The 18,686-nt window shown below is 37.9% G+C and overlaps 1 protein-coding gene across 2 annotated transcripts; it reads right to left on the bottom strand.

The window, feature by feature from the left end:
* Window positions 1-9,709: 9,709 nt before the first annotated feature.
* LOC109053448 (cell wall protein AWA1-like) lies at window positions 9,710-13,166 on the bottom strand. Of its 2 annotated transcripts, XM_042764876.1 has the most exons (4): window positions 13,016-13,166; window positions 12,856-12,911; window positions 10,106-12,780; window positions 9,710-9,985 (listed from the first exon to the last, which is right to left on the bottom strand). In XM_042764876.1, exons 3-4 carry the CDS (start codon window positions 12,099-12,101, stop codon window positions 9,762-9,764), a joined length of 2,220 nt encoding a protein of 739 aa, XP_042620810.1. In that variant the 5' UTR covers window positions 12,102-12,780; window positions 12,856-12,911; window positions 13,016-13,166; the 3' UTR covers window positions 9,710-9,761. The 2 variants fall into 2 exon arrangements, with proteins under 2 accessions (XP_042620810.1, XP_042620809.1); XM_042764875.1 differs by having other exon boundaries at window positions 9,710-12,780.
* Between the last annotated feature and the right edge of the window lie 5,520 nt (window positions 13,167-18,686).

Here is an 18,686-nt window from a genome sequence, read left to right as displayed (position 1 = left end):
TATTAATATGATAACATATGTATAACACTAAATTGAACAATACTGTGTTATATATGTTTTTTAATTCATTAATTATTTATTTTCAATTAATGATTGTAGTAAACACCGACCATTACTTTATTCGTTATTTCTGCTATGCAGGCTCATTTTGTATTCAAATCATTTTAAATTTTAAAAACATGGTGCTTTATGAAAATGTAACTGGACACATTTCCAAATTGTGATTGTGTTTACCCATCTATGCGATTTTTTGTTTTTTTAGTGGTGAAATAAAAAAATGTTTGTTTATGTAGAGATGAAATAATTAGGTTGATCGTCTCCATCAGTTTAGTGTAGTGATTGTGTGCATTTGTGATTTTTATTGTTCACCAAAAAATAGTGGCAAATGATTTCTAATTAAAAAAAATATATATTTTAGATAAACTTTATATTTTCTAATTATGTATATAGAAACAAATAAACTTTACATTAAATAAATATAAAAGTTACTATACTACTTGCGTAAAGAAAGCATCAAAAGAGTTTGAAATTCAGTTTTTGCTGTGGTATCAAAACTGATATTGATAATTGTGAAACCATGACATATATTGTTACTGTGAAGTAAAATTAAGATTTTGGTCATATCACCCATCCCTATTCTTTGCTATATAGCAGAAAATGTTCCCACAGTTTTACAGTTTTTTTAGTAGTGTTCACCATAAATAATAGACTACATTGTAACCTTGTCAGAAGTAAGTATATAAATGGCTGCTATTTTGCACTACATAAGTTTATTTGTAATTACCAGCAAGGAAGCAAGCACTTAAGAAAGAGAGAGAGAGAGAGAGAGAGAGAGAGAGAGAGAGAGAGAGAGAGAGAGAGCAGAAATGAGGTAAGGAATTAAAAGTCAGTAGGCCTATGTAGTTTCTTAATTCACTGTGACTATTTATAATTAGCTTAACGAATTATATATAACATTCAGTGTCTAAATGAGAGATTAGTGTTTTGTTCTTGTCCCATAACTTTTCTATGAACTGTTCTATTTAAAAATGTGAATGTTTCACATATAATTTCATGCATAATATTAATAAACAGTATCCAGAACAGGATGATGATGATTCACCAGAAATTCCATCAACTAGTTCAACTGGGTGGGTTAGGTCGGCAATATTGGATGGCAGATACTTTAAGATTGTGAAACAAACAGAACTGGGCCAAGTTGGACACATTGGAACGCCAGTCTGCCACATTGGCTTTTAATGATGGTGATAAAACATAATAAAAGTTAAAAATTTGTTTTTTTTTTTTGAGTTTTTTATTTCCTACAGGGCAGGGGAATGGAAGAGGTATATAAAATTAAAACGAAAGTTTCTAAGAAGTTGCACAAATCTAAATGCTTTTTGGCATTCAGAATAGGCCCAGATAGATTTCAGCCTAATAGGGATACCTGCACTGATTCTTCAATTTCACATGTATTTTGTGTATTTTCAAAATACAAAATACTGTGTTTGTATTTAAATACATTTTTCCAAACAGTATTTTGTATTTTAAATACATTTTTCCACACAGTATTTCGTATTTGTATTTTAAATACATTTCCATGTATTTATGCCCATCTCTGCATATAGTAATCTTACCGAGAATTTAAAAAAAAAAAAAACTAAACACTGACACAGAAGCTAGGATAGGTGTGGTTTGTGTTGGGTATGTCTCATTATTACATTATTATTAATATTACTGTTGCCGTCATCACAAGGTATTATTGTTATCATCACCATCTTTAGTATTATCATTATTATGCATGCTATTATTAGCATGCATTTTTTTTATTGTTATTCAGATTGTCAGATTGTCTCTTTTTTTTCATTTCTGTTATTATTGCTGTTCTACTGCTGTTTTGTGTTCACCATATGTTTTGCACTCTTAATTTTTTTTTTTAAATGTACAGTAGTCAAAGGCATTTCAAATCAATGGATTTATTAGATACAAAATAGAAAATATTAAATTCAGTTTAATACAGCTAATTTGACACTCCGAAAGGGACTACGAATTATCTATACAAATATCAAAATAATACAAATTAACATTAAAAAAAAACAAAAACAAATTATTACTTTGACCTGCTGAAAGTGTTTTTGTGGTCTAAAGTATTCATCGGCAAAGCTTACCTTTCCCCTGAGGTCTTTCAACTAGTCAATAGACAGTGGTAGCGCTCCTTTCAACCACCCGCTCTATCTCGTGAATTCCACAACCACATTTTTATCTCACTTTCAACTTCAGAATCAGGAGAACTTGGTTGAAAGGAGTATTTCTTACAGCCTCAGAAAAGCAAATATAGGCCTATATGAAAAAACACTGTGTGTGGTAAGTAATTTATATATGCTATTACTAAAACTGCATACTAACTTATCTGCTACAACTGTCCTTGGCCTCAGGTTCTGAAAAGGTCTCTTTTGGTTTGAGCCATTCCAGTTCAATTAAGTGGCCAAAGAGTAATGTGGTTAGTATTCTCCTAATTGCAACTTGGACATTACACCCACTAATGGTATGATTTGCATTGGTAAAAAAAAAAATAGGTTCAGGACAAAATATTTTTTAAAGCCCCTGTATGTATAATTTAAATCTATATAATTCTCAAATTCATTTAGAAAGCATAACGATTTGACTGTGAAAACAGTAGGTTCTCTTAGTTCAGACCCCCTGGTGACTATTTCTCAAAAGCAATTTCTTTTAAATTTCTCTGCAACACTTTGAGAAAATACATTTGTTAGAACAGCGCATCAGCACGCAAATGAAACGTTTAACCGGCAAGGCTTTAAAGCACATGCAAATAATGAAATTTTGTGAATTGAAGTGGCCCGTGAATGTTACTCTAGCGCTGTGTTAACATGATGTAAATGTAAGTCACGTTGTACAATATGTTAAGACGGAGGCGCTAGAAATGCAACTGATAGAATGCGCTGTAGCAATACTACGTTATTTCTTCAAGAACAGATCGTGGAAACATTTCAATCATCCACCATGAAAAATCATGTTATCACACACCCCTACTTCATATATATTTATCTCGATGTCTTTCTCCTCTTCACCTGCTTCTGTAATCCAGAGGAGAGGGGGAAGGGGAGGGGGCACATGCTCCGAGCACAAAGTAAGATATGTTCCTGGATCAACATCTTTTGTTGATCCTGGATCCACATTACTTTCCAAAAATATAGACCTAACCCAATCCCTACCCCTAAACCTAACCATAATTTATTCCTAAAATCAGAGAGAAATAAAAAGGGTGTAGAAGCATTTAACCCTGATTGTAAGACTTGTTCCAGGAACATGTTGTACTTGGTGAAATCACGTTCACCCGTGCACAGCCGTAGAAGTTTACTGTGGCAATCCAACGTGGTATCACATACAGAAGAGGGGTAACAAAGTATAAAGGACTGACCAATATAGCGAACGTTACTCCATTGTCGTTTAACAAAGTCCCTATTTGTTCAGGTCTGGATTAACAAAACATACTGAAATACAATCCCAGCAGAACACACACACTACGGAAATATTTACTGTTAAATGCCAAAGGTAATACTCAACTTACAATTAAAACTCACCTCAGAATTAATTAGTTCAAGTAGACTGAAGACAGAAGCAACTCCGTTAGGCATAAGTACACGGCAAGGTGGTATGTGACTCAAGTGCGTAGTGATATATGGCATTCTTCAGCAAAAAAAAAAAAAAATAGTTACAAAGTACAAAGTTATAAACAAAGTATGACGCCGAGCTCTGTACCGTCAATAACACATTTTGAGCTTCACAAATAAAGTAAAAGCCTATGATTTTATTCCCTGATTCAAAATGAACTAGGTGGGTAGATTTTTTACCACCAATTGTCATGATATACTTAATTTTGGACCCTATTTCAAACATCATGTCCAGTAAAAATTATCAGCTTTTTAAAGTAAAATTCATGTTCATTTAATTTTATTCTGTGCAGCGTTATAAGGTCTTATTGAATTTCACATTAAATTTTAAAAAGCAGACAAACAGAGCATGGGAAACAAAAGTGGGCTTCCTACACAAAACCTGCATGGGCCAAAAGGTACAAAAGTAGCTCTGGGCCCAAATGAGCTGGCCTCACACTGGTTCATCATGGGATTAATGTGGGCAGTCCACTAGTGTGTACTGCTCACAGAGAGCCTGCGGTGAGCCCAAAGCTGTGGACTTCACCTGTGCAGGTCTGCACTGGGTTTGTTTAGGTTTGGTGTGGGCTGGCCATAGTCCACTGTGCCCGCAAAAAGCCAGCATGGGCCCCACAGGGGCATGTTTGCAGGGCTAATATTGTCAGACTTCCTGGTTCTGGTAAGAATTCTTGCTGCTGCGTTTTGGACCAGCTGGAGTTTAAGTATGCAGAGCAACCACCCAATAAAGCATTAAAACAACATAACATTGAGATGATGAACGCATTAACGTTTCAGCATTTGAAATTGAAAGCATAGGTCATAATTTGATTTTTAAGATGAAAAAATTAAAAACACCAGAATGCGGCCACCTCCTGAGGACTGCTGACACATCTGTCCATGACAGTGGCCTTAGTGTTTGGCAGACGCATGTTGACCTATGGGACGTGGCAATGAGGTCACACTGAAGCAGCAGGATGAATGATTCTAATGATGATTACAAAAAAGAGAGATGAACTGCCAAGCGGAGCAATGTATGCCAGGATTTGTCCCATTGCAAAAGACAAGAGTGGTACAAGAGCTTTCACCAAAAACATTTCTCATTCACAAAACCCTGCTGGTTGGCTATAAAGAGCCTGACAGATGCTCTGAAGTGAGCATTTAGTCAGAGAGTGGGAAACAGTCTATTTGCTGATTGTGACTTATCACGGTAAATTTAAGGAGACAAACAACACATAACATATTATGCTTCATCATTATTTAACCCGGGAAATAAAAAGTGAAGATGCATGAAAAAAATTGACATTTCTTCAGTTCATTATAGGTTAAGAACACTGCTGTCCAGCTTCAAAGGATACTAAAATTAAAATTTCATTTTCTGTCATCATTTTGTCACCTTAAATTTATCCAGTCCTAAATTCAATTTAATCACGTGGTTCATACTTGAAACCACATGAAGGTGAGTAAATGTTGAAATAATTTTTAGTTTTGGGTGTTTTGGTCATGGAAGTGTTTTTTGGGGCAGTTTTGGACATTCCATGATCATGACTTCTAATTTTTCAGCCATTCAGTTTTCTGGTGTCCTTGGGGTCATTGTCCTGTTGTATAACCAATTTCAGCCAAGCTTTAGATGTTGGACAGATGATCTCAAATTTTTCCCTAGAGTACTAATTATACAGAGGAGTTCATGGTGGACTCAGTAACTGGAAGCTGTCTGGATCCTGTGGCTTCAAAACAAGCCTAATTCATCACCCTTCACCAATATGCTAGATATCTCATCCTAACTTTTGCTGCTTTTTAATGATACATTTTGTTAGGGTTGTGCTGAAAATGGCATTGTGCATTATGCCCAAACACCTTCACTTTGGTCTTTTTGGAAAAAGTCTTTTGGACTGTGGTCTTCACTTCATATCTTTAGATGCAAACCCATGGAAATAATATTCCAGCAAAATTCCAGCATTTGCCAGCAATTTCATACACACACCTGGACAGAATAGTAAACATACACTGCATATCCTATAAAGCAGTATTTTGACAGAAGAACATTACATACAAGTGAGAAAACAGGGCTGAACCAGATCACAATCATCACATTTCTAGTAAATGCAAAGCAACATTTAGGATTCAGATTCAACTCATGTTATCTCTGTTCATTGTACAGTGTTATCACAGTATCATCAGACATTAACATTCTCATGTTTATTTCATCAAGTCAATACAGCTGCATAATTTCATATGTACAATGCCATGTTTATCCACACTGTTGCCCACTAAATGTATCAGAAAGTAGCCTAGTGAGAAATGGATACTTTATTAGATTTTATGACTAATTTATGATTTTAATGACCACAGCGCCACTCTGTGGTAGCATCCTGTCATGTACAACTGTTTTAAGCAGTGGACAAATGTAATAAAAAAAAAGGTATTTGAGAAATTTAACCCAAAAGTCAAATGCCAGATCTAATATTGTTATGGGTCAAACACAGAAGGTAATGTTTTAATATATTTGTCTTTTGTCCTCGAGAGTCTTTTGCAGTAGGCTAAGGTAAAAAAGTTATTTGCCAGTCGAAGACTGTAGCAACTATCACACGGACTACATTTATGGAGTTTAATTTGTGTCTTTTTTTATTCAATCAAATATACTGTGTTTGAGAGTAAAACTAATTGCCGCGCCATCAGACCTTTATTAACAAAATTTATGATAAATGCCTACAAATGTCCTGTGTTGTGGTATATAATGTTATTTATTTTGTTGAAATGTACTTTTTAAAACAGCAGTCCCTGCTGTTAGAAATGCCTATACAGCAGCAGCTGCTGGAGACAGACCCTGGCTGCTCGAGATGCCGATATCACCAACTAGACAGGCTTAGATTGGAGAGTATAAGAAGAGAGAATAATTAAGTTAACTTGTCTCTGAGATTAACATGTTAAATTAGTTAGTAAACTAGCCAGTAAACTAGGATGGCTTGACGCGAAACTGTAGTTTCGACACAGTGTCGAGATCCAGAAGCGTAGATGTTTCGAAACACTGTTCTGAAGTGTGATTCAAAACACCCATGTCACGTGACAATGGCTAAATTAAGCTTCGGTGCGGTTCACAAGTGTTTGAACAGACAGGTGGCAAAATAAAAATCTCACAATGTAACAAATGTGACACATTGTGGCTTGATTCCTTTTATTAATGTTCACTTCTTATGACCAAAATAACCTATAATTATTCACAATGAAGAGCTTAAAGGTTACAAAACCAAGCTCATGTAGTAGTCACGTTAACAAACAAAAAAAGAAAAAAAAGAAGTAATTTCTCTTATAATGATGTGGACACACTTTATTGTTTGACATAAACAAGGTTATCATTCATAAATCATTGCTGCAGAGCAAGTGACCACTAGGTGTCACAGGGGAGTGTCTGATTGTTTCGAAGCCTCGATACAGTTCGGCACATTTGCTTCAACTGTTTCAGTGATTCATAAAGCCTCGTTCTGCCCAGGGCAGCGTTATCCTAATGGGCAACATGGGCTGCAGCCAAGGGCCCCGAACACTAGGGGCCCCAGAGTCAATTCTCGGTTGCCAACCGTTCCGTATAATACGGAATTGTCCCGTATTAAAGGCATCGGTTTCTCCGTATTTGCAGGCATACGCTGTATGACCACCTAGACCATACAAATAACAAATATATATATATATATATATTTTTTTTTTCCAAAGCATTGTTTGATGTAAGAACGTAGCCGCTCAAGGAAGGCTTTAAGAGCAAGCGGAATACTCTGCTGCCTAGTCGCTCCCGCTTCACAGTGAGCGGGACTCGTGTTTTGATTTCTGCAAACTTTGTATGTTAAATTATCTTTTGAGTTTACTGATGTTATTCTTTTTACTGGTTTTTATTTTATTTGTACAGCACCATGGTCAACTGCTGTGTTTATCGGTGCTTAATAAATACAAATACCTGAGGGAAGATGTCTTTCCCTATTGTAAGTTAATGTTGTTAAACAGAGAAACAAAATTCAACATTTTTAAAATGTCTATAACTTAGCGCAGTATAAGAAGAGCAGGAAGCCCTTTTAGTGGTGAGTGATATTTAATTTTATTTGCTGGGCTGTTGTTAATTTGTAAGATTATTACTTGATAATATTGTTTAATTTATGTAGGAGAGCGCAGGGCACAAAGTAACGCAGGGTTAGTTGTAACACACGTGGTTTGAATATTTCCACACATGCTGGCATAACAAAATTTACAGTATTTATTAGTTACCATATCAACATTATATAGAAAAAAAATGTGAGCCAAAATTCAAAAATCTTTTGAAGATATCGCTGAAAATTTATTTTACCATAGTAAAATAACAATTCTGGCTTAAGTAAATTTTTAATCTCAATTTTTTTTAATTCATTTTAAATGAGACAAATCTGCTATTATTTTAATCTCCAAATTTGTTATTTTTCAGTTCAGATCGTTTTTTAATGCTTTAACTAGCAGAAGACACTAACCAGTTTTAAATTCCTTTTGCGCAGATTGTATTTTTTCTCATTTATGTGGGTCGTCCCAAGCATTGGTTGTAATGTGTTCATTGTCAAACTCTAAAATCAGATTATTTTTCATTCTTAAAAAAAGCCATTATTTTATTAAAAAAAAAAAAAAAAATTATATATATATATATATTATTTTATTAACAAAATATTTTAGTTTGTCTTGTATATTTTTTCATTCGATCAGATATCATTTTAAGATGTCATATGGTCATGTTACAACGTGCCCCTCAGATGTTACAATGCCCCCCAAAGTGTTAGCCCAGGGCCCCTCAAAGGCTCAATGTGGCACTGGTTCTGCACATCATCACCTTCACAGTAAACGACCTGTTACTCGCCATTGTTACAACCTCGCTCTTCTGTCAGACTGGCAGCGGAAGTATGCAGTGCCAGGAAAGCATAGTTGGTGTGGTCATCCAGTCCCTTCAGTCGAGTGACCAATAGAAAAAGCCTTTCATCCTGGTGGGTAGAGACTGCCCACTGAGATACAGCTTTACTCCAAGTAAAACTTTTCAATTCACAAGCAAAAGCTTTAGACCTGCACAAAAAAAAAAAAAAAAAAAAAAAGAAACACTGGTTTCGTGATGAAAAGTGTTTGAACTGCGCAAAGAAAAATAAAGATTTTCAAAGATCTACATGCACTGCAAAGAATTTGATTAATTTCTTTACTTTTGAGCCTCAAGACTTTTTTGCAATCTTTTTTTTTTTACAATTACAAAATAATTAGATTTACTCTGAAAAAGTATGAATGAAACTCCATATACATTTACCTTTTCTCATATTCTTTTAAGTTTGTATTTTGGATTAAACTTATATGAAACAAGACAACCCAAAACATAACACTAGCACTAGGCAAAACAACATTAGAAAATGGGTAGTTATGACAAATACTGATAAAATGAGCTACTTAACAGTTCTGTAATAGCACATATATAAAAGAGCTGTGACTGCTAATTTTGTCCTAAACCTATTGTGGTATAAACTTCCTACCAGATGACATCTCTGCTGCACAAGTCAGTCCGTTATCACAACCAGGACTGCCTACACAAGTTATCACAGATCATTTTATATAAAAGCTACTGCTCTTACTACTCCGAATTTGATGTGTGCGTAATAGCTCCGTAACCTAGGCGACACCTTTCAATAAATGGTGTAGATCACTGACATTTTAAGACTATGCTTGAACCTATACCATTCTCACTGGTATTTTTTTTTTTTAAGTGGGCCTTGCCACCTAATATGCTACAAAAAAAAAAAAAAAAAAAAAAAAAAAAAGTGAAACACCTGTTTAAGTGATAATTGGTTGTCACTATCAGCAGCAAGTAGTTGGTGGTCACTTTGTAAACAAGTACACTGTAGCTGTATATAAATGCATTCCTATAGCCTGAACATGCAATGTTTCACATTTTACACAACTCTGGTTTTCCAAAACTTAGAACACTCAAGAGTTCATTCCCCAAATCATGTAAACATGTTTTCACCCACTCCAAAAAAAAAAAAAAAAAAAAAAAAAAAAAAAAAACCCACATACACTGCTTAGCTTCAAACCTTTATTAGAGTTTCAATTCTGAAAAAGACATGCACCAGTTTACCAGCGTCTTTTACCAGTGCTACCTGTGGAGGTAGAGATAAACTGCTTCCATGAACCAGGACTAGCAACAGCTTGGGGTGAGGACAGTGATGCACTCGTATAGGAGGAATGAGGTCCAGGGGCAGACTGACTTGTAACGTCTTGAGGTTGAACTGATCCACCATAAGCAGTGCTTCCCTGCAGGATAGCAGTAGAGGACCCTGCCTGGGTGCCAGAGCTGCCTGCGAAGGTAGAGGAAAGCTTCTTCAGAGAGCCCCTAATAGACTGACTGGCAACACCTTGGGATGGGGATAAAACACTTGGATAGGAGGAAGAAATGAGGGCAAATTGACTAGCAGTACCTTGAGGCTGTGGTGATCCATCATAAGTGATACTTCCTTGCAGGGTGAAGGGAGTAGAAGACCCTGACTGGGTTCCATAGCTAGAGATAAAAGGCTTCTGTGAACTCAGAACAGTAGAGGACCGGTCTACACCTTGGGGTGACAACACACAGTTGCAGTATAAGCCTTCATATGGAAAGCTAGGGGCAAGTGGACTTGCCATATCTTGAGGCTGATGTGATCCACCATAAGCAGGACTTCCATGCAGGGTGAAGGGAGTAGAGGACCCCACCTGGGTGCCAGAGCTGCCTGTGAAGGTAGAGGTAAGCGGCTTCCAAGGACCCTGAACAGTAGATGGACCAGCTTGTGGGGAGGACAGTGAAACACCTGCATATGAGTAAGACCCAGGGGCAAACTGACTTGTGGTACCTTGAGACTGGACAGAACCACTGGAAGAGCTGCTTGTTCCCTGCGAGGCAAAACCAGTAGAGGCCCCAAACTGAGCCCCAGAGCTGCCCTGGTAGGCAGATGTAAACTGCTTCTGAGAAGCCTGAACAGTAGATGGACCAGCTTGGGGTGAAAATGGTGATGCACTTGCGTGGGAGGAATGAGGTCCAGGGGCAGACCAACTTGTTGTATCTCGAGGTTGAGATGATCCACCATAAGCAGTGCTTCCCTGCAGGATGGCAGTAGAGGACCCTGCCTGGGTGCCAGAGCTGCCTACGAAGGTAGAAGCCAGCCGCTTCAGAGAACCCTGAACATTAGTAGATGGACCAGCTTGGGGTGAGGACAATGATAAACCTAGATAGGAGGATGGAGACCCAGGGGCAAACTGACTTGTGGTACCTTGAGACTGGACAGAACCACTGGAAGAGCTGCTCATTCCCTGTGAGGCAAAACCAGTAGAGACCCCAAACTGAGCCCCAGAGCTGCCCTGGTAGGCAGAGGTAAATCGCTTCTGTGAACTAGATTGACTGGCAACACCTTTGGGTGAAGACTGTGATAAACCTGGATATGAGGATGGAGACCCAGGGGAAAACTGGCTAGCAGCATCTTGAGGCCTAGGTGATCCACCATAAGTACCAATTCCCTGTAGAGTGAAGCTGGATGATCCTGCCTGGGTGCCAGAGCTGCCCATGTAGGTAGAGGTAAGCCGCTTACGAGAACCCTGAACAGTAGATGGACCAGCTTGGGGTGAAGACAGTGATGCACTTGCATAGGAGGAATGAGGTCCAGGGACAGACCAAATTGTGGTATCTTGAGGTTGAGATGATCCACCATAAGCAGGGCTTCCCTGCAGGATGGCAGTAGAGGACCCTGCCTGGGTGCCAGAGCTGCCTACGAAGGTAGAAGCCAGCCGCTTCAGAGAACCCTGAACATTAGTAGATGGACCAGCTTGGGGTGAGGACAATGATAAACCTAGATAGGAGGATGGAGACCCAGGGGCAAACTGACTTGTGGTACCTTGAGACTGGACAGAACCACTGGAAGAGCTGCTTGTTCCCTGCGAGGCAAAACCAGTAGAGGCCCCAAACTGAGCCCCAGAGCTGCCCTTAGAGGCAGAGCTATATTGCTTACTGGAACTCAAGACACTAGTGGACTGACTGGAATCGCTCTGGGGTGAGGAAATGGGCTTGGAGTAGCCAAGAGCATATTGACTAGAGCTAGCTTGAGACTGTGGAAGCAATCCCCTGTAATAGTACCCTCCCCGAGATGTAAACTGACCAGAAGCTCCCATTTGAGAGAGAGGACTAACCGGTGATCCTGCGCTATGGGAAGACCCACTATTTGTGGTTGCTTGGGGAGCACTTACATATTTGGTAGGAGACATGGGAGCATACTGACCCAGAGTGCCCTGGGGCTTGAGAGAGACACTAACGGAGCTACTACCTCCTTGCACAGGGATAAAATAACTGGAAGTTGCCAACTGAGTGCCAGACCTGCTCTGGGTGCTTGTAGACACACTAGGGGAACTCTGAACATTTGTGGACTGGCTAGAAATGGAAGAACTGAGCATGGTATTGGAGTATGGGGTATACAGATTAGAGGCCCCTCGAGATAAACCACTGTAACCAACTTCACTCTGAGAAGATACAGGTTGACCCAAGCTTACTGATAGTGCAGGGCTACTTCGAGAAGTGGAGATGGCACCTGGAGCAGATGAACTGCTGTAAGGGACCTCTTAGAGAAGATGGGCAAAGAGGCTCCTGCCAGTTGAACAGAGGGTTCCTGGGAGCTGGACACATGCAAAGCATCACTGGAGGATTGGCCAGAAACACCAAGCTTAGCAGGGTAGCTACTACCCTCTCCTAGGGTAGAAACAACTTGTCCAGAACCACTTGCGGCATATTGAGTCCCCAAACTAAATCCACCAGCAACAGCTGATCCAAAGGATGCCAAACTGCTTGAAGGCTGTTGATTCAGGGCCTGAGGCAAGGAAGCGGAGCCAGAGCTGCTTTGAACAGTTTGGGCATGGGATGTTGACTGATAGCTACTGGAACCACCTTTGACAAACTGAAGTAGATTCAGCTTAGACTTGCTTTTCAGGGGTTTGTTAGGGAACAAACTGGGGCCCACTTCTTCAACAGGTGAATTCTCAGTCACATGGACCTCTGACATAGAAGACTGGACTGCATGAGGTGAGAAAGCATCAGAAGGCTGAACCCACCCAAGATGGGTATCAGAATACACTCCATCTATAGAATTAAACAAGACTTTTGAACAAATGTTCCATTATTATTTTTTAAATGGGGGTGGGGATACAAACTCACTTTTAAATCCATCAGCATTCCCCCAAAACAACAAGATGATTACTGGCAAGGGTAACCTACAAAAAAAAAAAAAAAAAATAAAAAAAAAAAAAATTATTATTATTATTATTATTATTATTGTGTAGTCATTCACAAACACAGATTGAATGAACAAACTCACCTTATCCAACTTTGATCCATGATCCCCAAAAAAACCCCACAAGCACTCCAAAAACCCAATGTTCACGTTCTCAAACCACCACACAAAATCCACAAATCCAAGCATACACAAAACTGGAGGTAAGTGTGTTTTATAGGCCTTCACCAGTCCAATTAGAGCAAATGACTAATTATATGAAATACTATTCACCTGGGAAACTGGTCGTTTAAAAAGATAATCAATGCTTGTTTTGTGAAAGCTCTGATATACTCTCCAGTTTAAACATTTTAAAGCAGCTAATTAATCCTAGAACATTACTTTCACAATGTAAAATATCCTCATACACTGTTAATTGGATTATGTGCTAATTATACTATTTTTATCAAACTAATTTGATATTAAAATCATTAGTTTGCAATTAATTATACCTTTTTGTCTTTTTTTTTTTTTTTTTTTTTTTTGCAAATATGTGGCATGGATTTGACAGAGATTATATATAAATTATGTGGAGATTAAAAACATTATCTTTTGTTATAAGGTGTGGCCCCAACCACATGGAGATATGTTTAGCTGTATACGTAAACATTTCGTATCACCTAATAATGGTGAGGCAGCAAAGCACATTGCAGAGTGCTTTAACCCTTGAAGTCGGCTAACGCGGATACGCGTTTTTAGGCAAATTCTCCTGATAACCCCGAAAAGAATTTAAATTACACTTTCAGTTTTGATCGTACTGATAAAAGCAATACATCAATCGAATCTGTAAAGGGTCTACTTTTATTTGTATACACACGATAAGTGCATTTATAAAATAAAGAAAACAAACAGAGTGCGCTGTCTGCAGTATTCTGTGATAAAGTAATCCACATGAAAACAACGCGATGTCTGTCTTTCACGTCTCCCTTCATTATATCCAAAGCTCGCGCAGGTAACCGCACTCATCACAGCAAACAAAGCAGCGAGACTGTACTTCACGTTTTTTTAAATGTTACTGTTCGCTTCGCGCTGAGAGGAATAAGACATAATTCACCTCAATAAGACCGCTGAGAGGAATAAGATTTGGATTACCTCAGAAAGAAGAAGGAAGCGGCTTGACCCAGCAGAGATAATAAACATGAGTACGGTAAGTCTTTTTTATTATTAATCTACTTGTATTAGATTTCATATAACTTGTACACATTTTACTAGTTAGACTTTTTCCAGACTATAATAAATATACTAAATGTATAATCAGTTGAAACAATATGAAGTTTCATTTACATCATCTCAATGTTTCACGATGCAAGGATGTTGTTTTTTTTTTTTTTTTTTTTTTTTTTTTAATGTTCTATAACATAGACAGCAATACGATATAAAGTAATATGAGTTATAATATTGCTAGCTTAATGTCAGTAAGAATTATTAAACTGTGATAGGCTATTCTCTGTTCACGAATATAGCCACATATTTTTATAACTATATATATTGTATAGGCCTTCATACAAAGAATGTAACCAAGCTTCGTTCATCAATATCTGCTCTTGTGTAAATATTTTTAATGTGTTATACCCCCTCACTGGTGTTTGCAATCGTAAAAAAAAAAAAAAGTGTATCAAGTAAGCTGTAAATATCACTGACAATAAATGTGCTATGTGGTAATTGTGTTATTTTTTTCCTATAAATTACTAATAGTATCAGTGACCATCACAATAATGTTAATAGTGCAGTTTATTTGCGTAAACAGCATGCTTACTTTTTTTTTATTTCAGATAAATAATAACCTGTTGCAAATCGAGCCAATGCAAATAAGCAGCCCACTCAAGAACCTGGAACACAGCTAAGACCAACCGAGGCACACATATATATATATATATATATATATATATATATATATATATATATATATATAAAATCTTATTTAGCACGCAAGTGATGATTAATACAATAATCATGTTAGAAACGATGCTGTTCTTTCAATTAATCAAAAAAATCATATCTTTTCAAAATTATTAATAATAATAATAATAATAATAATAATAATAATAAATGTTTTTTGAGTAGCAAATCAGAATATTAGAATGATTTCTGAAGGATCGTGTGACTGGAGTAATGATGCTAAAAATTCAGCTTTGAAAGTCAGCTTTGATTGTTCCTAATAAACTGTTTAACTGCACTCACAAGTGAATCTCAAGTTATTTTGGAGGATAATTAAATAGATTCGAAATAAACTACAAACCTAAAAATATATACATTTATTTTGTCCTCACATTCTTTCTTGTAACTCTTCCCTCTCAGTCACACACCTGACTGAAAGGCTCATTATGTAGCTCATTATGTGGGTCTTTGTCTTCTCAGGTGTGAATCACACAAATATTCATGATAGTTGATGCCTACTCGCATATGCCATTTTGAAACAAAAAGTGTCTTAGAAAATTTAAATTAAACTATTGTTTTCTGTGAGTGAGTAAACAAGATGATTTTCACATCATTTTGAAGCAAAAATTCTAGGCTACAAGCTCCATGTTTTTCAGTCTTGTGAACAAATGTTCTCTAGGTGTTTTGTGACCTTATTTCAGTGACTTCAAAATTTTAGTTTTTACTAACCACGCATAAACGTTGTTTTCTCAAAAACACAATCATGTACATACATGCTATTTACATATCATTGTAGCCCAGTTTGTACTGATTACAGTGTTATTAGACTTTAGCCATGTAACTATTTATAAGCAAGTGAAAAAAGCGCCAATTTGCCAATTCCCCACACAGTGAAATAATAAATAATAGAAAACCGCTTTGCCGCGGCGGCGCAGAGGATTTTTTATTTTTATTTTTTTAACTGCTCGTACCGCCCCCTTCCTGAAAAAAATGCTGCCCTTGGCGGCTGCCCGGTTCTCCCGTGCCAAAAACTGCTACTGCTGAAAAGCGAAGTGTATGCTGATTGGCCAGCTTTCCAGTGCATTGTGTTTGGCTGAATACCTCAAGCGTGTGACGGAAATGTTACTCCTCTTAACATACTGTGATGCCGTCTCCCGGGTGGGTTTAAATGAGACCTTTTAGAAGGGCATGGACAAGTCTTAACTTTTATAAAGAATATATCTTTGGATTTGAGACTTTAGTCTTTGCAACATTAAAGAGTTTGTAACACTCCAAAGAGAAAGGAAAAATTTAAATCACATCATATGACCCCTTTAAGCAAATCAGGTGCTGTAAAGTGCCAGATCCAGAAGGCCTTAGGGGCCATGTTTTAAAGGTTTGTGCGAATGAATTAACTGACACTATTTCACTATTTCAGTTCACTATTTCAGTTTTTATTAAACACTAAGATTGTGCCTAATATGTGGAAATTGGCCCATTCCTAAAAAATAGGGGCAATTTTTTTTTAAAACTTTCTCCCCGTTGTCGGCGCCAATAGCCTTGCGGTTAGTGCGCCGACATATACAGCGCAACTGTGCTGACGGCGACCCGGGTTCGAGTCCCGGCTCGTGGTCCTTTGCCGATCCTGCTCCCCTCTCTCTTCACCAAAAAACACTTTCCTGTCTACTCTACACTGTCCTTTCCAATAAAGGCATAAAAAGCCCATAAATAAATCTTAAAAAAAAAAAAAAAACTTTCTCCCCGTAGCCTTGATATCAATACTTGCTAAATGCATGAAAAGTGTCATTAGTTATCACCTTAAATCGTACATATCAGAGCACCTAGATGTATTGCAATTTGCATAAGCCACAAAGAGGGACAGAGGATCCTACACTCACTATGGTCAATACAATTGCTAGTCAAGTGAACTTTGCAACAAGCAAAGTGTCATGATCCTGTCTCTTTCTCTGTCTCCCTCTCCTGGTTACTCACACACTCTATTCCCCATCACTCTCTGGTTCATTACTGACAGCTGTTTTCACTTACCATTAGGCTCGTTCCTCCCCACCTGTTCCTCATCCCGTCTCATTATCTTGGCTTCTTCTAACCCTCTCTTTCCCCATCTTGTTGTCAGATTGTTTGATGTCACAGATGTGTATTGACCAGTGTCTCTATCACTCCTGTCCTGTCGAGTTGTGCTACAATATTACTTCCACTGCTGGAATTACTCTGTGCTCGTCATTGTACATCCACAGAACCTTACCTGCTAAAGACTGCCACAGTTCATCTGCTCGGTGTTCTCCGACTGACTGCCCCTTCCTGGGGTACGAGTGTCTCCGCCTCACCAGACCTCTGGTCACCCCTGCCACAGAGGAGCTTTGTGTTCACGTTATTATAGCAAGCCTATGGGTCTCTTCAGTTTGTCGTTCTCTATTGTTTCTGTTTGGATTACCTGTGGTCAGACTTTGATACGATTAAAGAACTGTAATAGTCACCCTCGCGTTTGAGTCCTCTCTACACCTTCACACAAAGCCCTATGCACATGTTCTCTTCATTGATTTAATACGATGCAGATACATCTACTTTTAGAACGTCTTTTAGTTTTAGGAGTGAACGGAGTAATAATTCACTGGATTAAAAATATCTTACCAGAGAGACCACAAGAAGTCTGTGTCAGGGGGTTAAATCAGACATTTTTCTAAATGCAGGAGCACCTCAAAGATGCGTTTTGCCTCTTTTCTTTCTATACAAATCAGATGCAAATGCAGAGTACAAATTATAAATTATGGAAATATGCAGACAATATGTCACTGGTTGTACTCTTATGGAAAGATTGCTTTGATTATGAGTATGAAGAGCATGTTTTGTCATTTGAAAAACTTCTCAAGTTGCAGGAAACACTTTGGGAACACCCCTGTGTGCCCGCTCTCTGAACCAAATGTGAAATCAGTCCAATGGAATGGCGAAACATCACAGGCGGGGTGACGCAGAGACCAGAGAGCTTAAAAGCACATTTGAAACAAGCAGCGTTAGCTTCTGTGTTTTCAGCAAGCGCTCTGTGTGAAACGTGACAGTTTTATTTACTGTTGTTTCTATTAACAGTGCACAATAACCTCTATATGGCGAGCTAAACAGACAGCACTTTAGATTGTGTGTTCTTCTCTGCCCGTGCTAAACATTATGGGTGTAAATGCACACGATTGTTGCACTGTTGTTTGGGAGCGGAGCACGTAGTCAACTCTCGAGGGGGCTGATTGTGCATTGTGCTCCCTCCGCTCCACTCTGCCCAACTAATTAGGATCTGAAGGAGTACTTGATAATTACAGACAGGTTTGTTTAATCAGGGTTGGAACTGAGCTCTGTATGAAGGTAGATCTCCAGGAACAGGATGCACCCCTGACTTATAACAATAAATCTGTTTCACTTTAAATACTTCTCAGCTACTATACCTTACGTCTTTGGAAAAAAAAAAAACAGTATGAAATGGATGCAGTCACCACATAACTAATGTCTGAATTGTCAAAAATCTACAGTAGTAAAAGGGATTTCAGATCAATGGGTTTATTGAATATAAAATAGAAAACATTCAATTCAGTTTAATACAGCTAATTTGACACTCTGAAAGGGACTACAAATGATCTATACAAGTATTAAAATATTACAAATTAACAAAAACAAAAAATATTACTTTGACCTCTGCTGAAAATGTTTTTGTGGTCTAAAGTATTAATCGGCAAAGCTCACTCTTTCCTCGAGGTTTCTCAACTAGTCAATAGACAGTGGTAGCGCTCCTTTCAACCACCCGCTCTATCTCGTGAATTCCGCAACCACATTTTTATCTCACTTTCCACTTCAGTAT

This window comes from Cyprinus carpio, chromosome A10 (genome assembly GCF_018340385.1).
Source record: "Cyprinus carpio isolate SPL01 chromosome A10, ASM1834038v1, whole genome shotgun sequence".
In the NCBI taxonomy this organism is placed as follows: Eukaryota; Metazoa; Chordata; class Actinopteri; order Cypriniformes; family Cyprinidae; genus Cyprinus; species Cyprinus carpio.
The sequence above is the reverse complement of the archived record's forward strand: the minus strand, read 5'-3'. Positions and strand labels throughout refer to the sequence as shown.

Bases quoted from the DNA above. Each gene is read 5' to 3' on its own strand.
- LOC109053448 (XM_042764875.1), bottom strand. From the start codon at position 12,101: ATGCTCAGTTCTTCCATTTCTAGCCAGTCCACAAATGTTCAGAGTTCC.